Raw genomic sequence first — 3,413 nt, 5'->3', positions numbered from 1 at the left:
TTTCATTTTTCAATATATGTGTTTAAGTATTTGTGTAGGTGTGAACAGGTACATTGGGCTGCAATATAAAATGTCTACCTTACCATATGTTGTAGTAAAAAACATTTGAAAGCCAGGTTTATGATCCATGTAATAATATGCTACCAATAGAGCCAAGAGCATGAATTATTTTTAAAACTCATTATCAAGAAAAACAAAATACACGTAAAATACATTGCTTGACTTTTCTGAACAAAACTCACTGTAAGACAATTTTTCCACTCTCTACTCAGATCTTACTTCCATTGCTTTTACATGCTGACTGGGAAAAAGACAGGACCCAGGAATGAGAAACCACACATCTCTAACCAGTTTCATCCTCCTGGGATTGACAGATGACCCTCAGCTACAGATTCTGATTTTTATATTTCTACTGATCACCTACATGTTGAGTGTAACTGGAAACCTGAGCATCATCATCCTCACGTTAGTGGATTCTCACCTTAAAACTGCGACGTACTTTTTTCTCCAAAATTTTTCATTGATAGAAATCTCATTCACTTCTGCCTGCGTTCCTAGATTCTTATACAGTATATCAACAGGTGACAGGACTGTTACATATAATGCTTGTGTATGCCAACTATTTTTTACAGACACTTTTGGTGTAACAGAATTTTTTCTCCTGGCTACCATTTCCTTTGATCGATATGTAGCCATCTGCAAACCCCTGCATTACATGACTATTATGAACTACAGAGTCTGCAAAAGGCTTGTCTTCTGCTGTTGGGTGACTACTCTGCTGATCATATTGCCACCACTTAGCTTGGGACTGGACCTGGAATTCTGTGCCTCTAATGCCATTGACCACTTTCTCTGTGATGCTAAGCCAATATTGAAGATCTCATGCTCAGATACATGGTTCATAGAGCAGATGGTGATTATCTGCTCTGTGATGGTTTTTATTGTGACTCTGGTGTGTGTGGTTCTGTCCTACATGTACATCATCAGAACAATTCTAAGACTCCCCTCTGCCCAGCAGAGGACAAAAGCCTTTTCCACCTGTTCTTCCCACATTATTGTGGTTTCTATCACCTATGGCAGCTGTATCTTTGTTTATATCAAACCTTCAGCAAAAGATGAAATGCCCATTAATAAGGGAGTAACTATACTCACTACTTCCATTTCCCCCATGTTAAACCCATTCATTTACTCTCTGAGGAACAAACAAGTGAAAGAAGCCTTTAATGACTTACTCAAAAGATTTATACTGCTGTCAAAGAATTAGGGGAACATTGATGTCCAGATCCCTAAGCTCTTTTTCTTCTGTTTCTATCTAATTTTGTCTTTTCCTCATCTATGTTTGACCTTCCATCCAGTACTGACCCTGGTCAATTAACTGCTTTCATATCCTTATAAAAAAGCTTCTTTCAGATGATAATTGTAATGAAGAGAAATGAGAATAGGTGTTTCAGGAAATCTAAACTTGACTTCACTCCTAAGATTTCCTTACCATTGCTGAAAGGATTGGGAAATTTATCTTAAAATTAGTATAATAGTGAACATCATCACTCAAAAGAAAGCACACAGAAAAACAAAAATAAAACAAAAACCTTACTCAAGTGGGAAGGAACTTATTATTGAAAAGAATCAATACTTTTCTAAGTGTTGGGAGGAAAAATTTCATAAATGCAAAATAGTTTTCAATTAGGGAATATGAATAAGATTTATGACTTGAAAGAAGCATTTATTAATGTAGTATCTTAAAAATGACTTGATACACATATTATTTTATTGACTGGATCGTGTCCATTATAAAATTTCTTTAAAATTTGCCAAAGGGACATGATTTAAGTTACAATGAAGAGAGAAATGCACTGGCAATTCCTGTTTAAGATAACTCCTTCACTGAAGTTACATAAAACAGATTAACATTGATGTCCCAATTAAAATCTTAGATCTTGAATGTAGAGCATTTAAACAAATGCTACTAACATATGAAGAGAAAAAACATCGAAGTAACAATGACTTGAATCTGTGAATAACAGATAAAGAATGGCATGACTGTAAGAAACAATCTTGTTAAAATATTTATTTTTAAATATCTAAAGGAAATAAAATGTAAGCCACAATTTGTAGAAAATGTATATTGATAAACCTGAAAATAATCCTACAACATATATGTGTATTCATAATTTACACTGGAGATGTGGAGAAATCAAATTTTAAAAGCATGAATTATTGAAAGGGGATTAAAGATGATGGCATGAGAAGTGAGACAGAAACCTCCCAAAACCACATACAATATGAAAATATACTCAATACAACTAATCCTAAGAGATCAACAGGAAAAAAGGCTGCAACAGACTGCATACACAGATATCATGGAACAGAGCAATGTATCAAAGCTGTGATCCAGCGGGATGCAAGCCCTTCCAAACCTCAGATCACTGGCATGAGGAAGAGAAATGGAGTGGGGAGGGGTTTCAGCCCTAAGAGTGCTGAAGACCCAGTCCTGGAGATCTGCTCTGGTAGTACAAACCTACATTACATGGTGCTCTGGAGATTAGTGGGCTTGGAAAACTTAAACAGGTGGAATACTTAGAGAGACTGAGATTCCAGCTGCATATGGAAAGCTGGGATCCACATCTGGCTGCTCTGGGACTAAAGAAAGGCAGGCAGTCTGAGAGACTTCCTAGCAGCAGGAGGGCTGCTAAAGGGGCAAGGATTGCAGAGAGCTTGCTACTCAGGAGAATGGACAGGTGGACAAAATTGGGCACACTCTGCCCAGCAGATTGGGAACTTTCAAGAGTTATAGGAGCTCCGTTTCCCTGCCTGGCTACCCAGCTCTGAGGCCTCCCACCATAATAAGCAGCCCACTGCACCTTCCTCCTGGCTGGCACCAGCTTGCAAACTGGCTGCCACTGCTCTTGTACCAGGCCAGCCAGAGGGAGGCCCAGCCTATTGCAGCTGTAAGCGCAAACCATAGAGGATTCTACCTGTATGCTTGGTCCAATGGCCCTGGCAATGGAGAGAGGTGCTGCACTGAGAAGCAGGAAACAGCTCTTTCTTCCTGACAAGCACCAGTGACACTCACCTGTGAACCCTGCCATTGCTCCAGGGGCTGAGCAGGTCCAGAGAGTAGAGCTTCTGGCACTAGAGGGCACCACATACAAATATGAAACACCAAAGGAACCTGGTTCAAACAAAAATCCCACAAACAACGGAAAAGGGCCATGTGAAACTGAATTTATTAATCTTACAGAAAGAGATTTCAAAATAAAAATCATAAACATACTCATAGAGGTACAGAAAAGTATTCAAGACCACAGTGAATAATGAGATTCAATCATTAAAGAATACAGTATCTGAAATGAAACACACAATGGAGGAATTTTAAAGCAGATTAGGAGAAGCAGAGGAGACTGTAGGAGAAA

The 3,413-nt window shown here is 38.6% G+C and overlaps 1 protein-coding gene across 1 annotated transcript; it reads left to right on the top strand.

The window, feature by feature from the left end:
- The first annotated feature begins 325 nt into the window (after positions 1-325).
- On the top strand, positions 326-1,264 carry LOC140843792 (olfactory receptor 6C2-like). The gene has a single exon (XM_073214215.1). The coding sequence runs from the start codon at positions 326-328 to the stop codon at positions 1,262-1,264; it is 939 nt and encodes a 312-aa protein (XP_073070316.1).
- The last annotated feature ends 2,149 nt before the right edge of the window (positions 1,265-3,413 follow it).

The sequence above is a fragment of the Manis javanica genome, chromosome 10, assembly GCF_040802235.1.
Source record: "Manis javanica isolate MJ-LG chromosome 10, MJ_LKY, whole genome shotgun sequence".
NCBI classification, from domain to species: domain Eukaryota; kingdom Metazoa; phylum Chordata; class Mammalia; order Pholidota; family Manidae; genus Manis; species Manis javanica.
The sequence above is the reverse complement of the archived record's forward strand: the minus strand, read 5'-3'. Positions and strand labels throughout refer to the sequence as shown.

Coding starts and splice junctions, on each gene's coding strand:
- LOC140843792 (XM_073214215.1), top strand. CDS start 326: ATGAGAAACCACACATCTCTAACCAGTTTCATCCTCCTGGGATTGACA.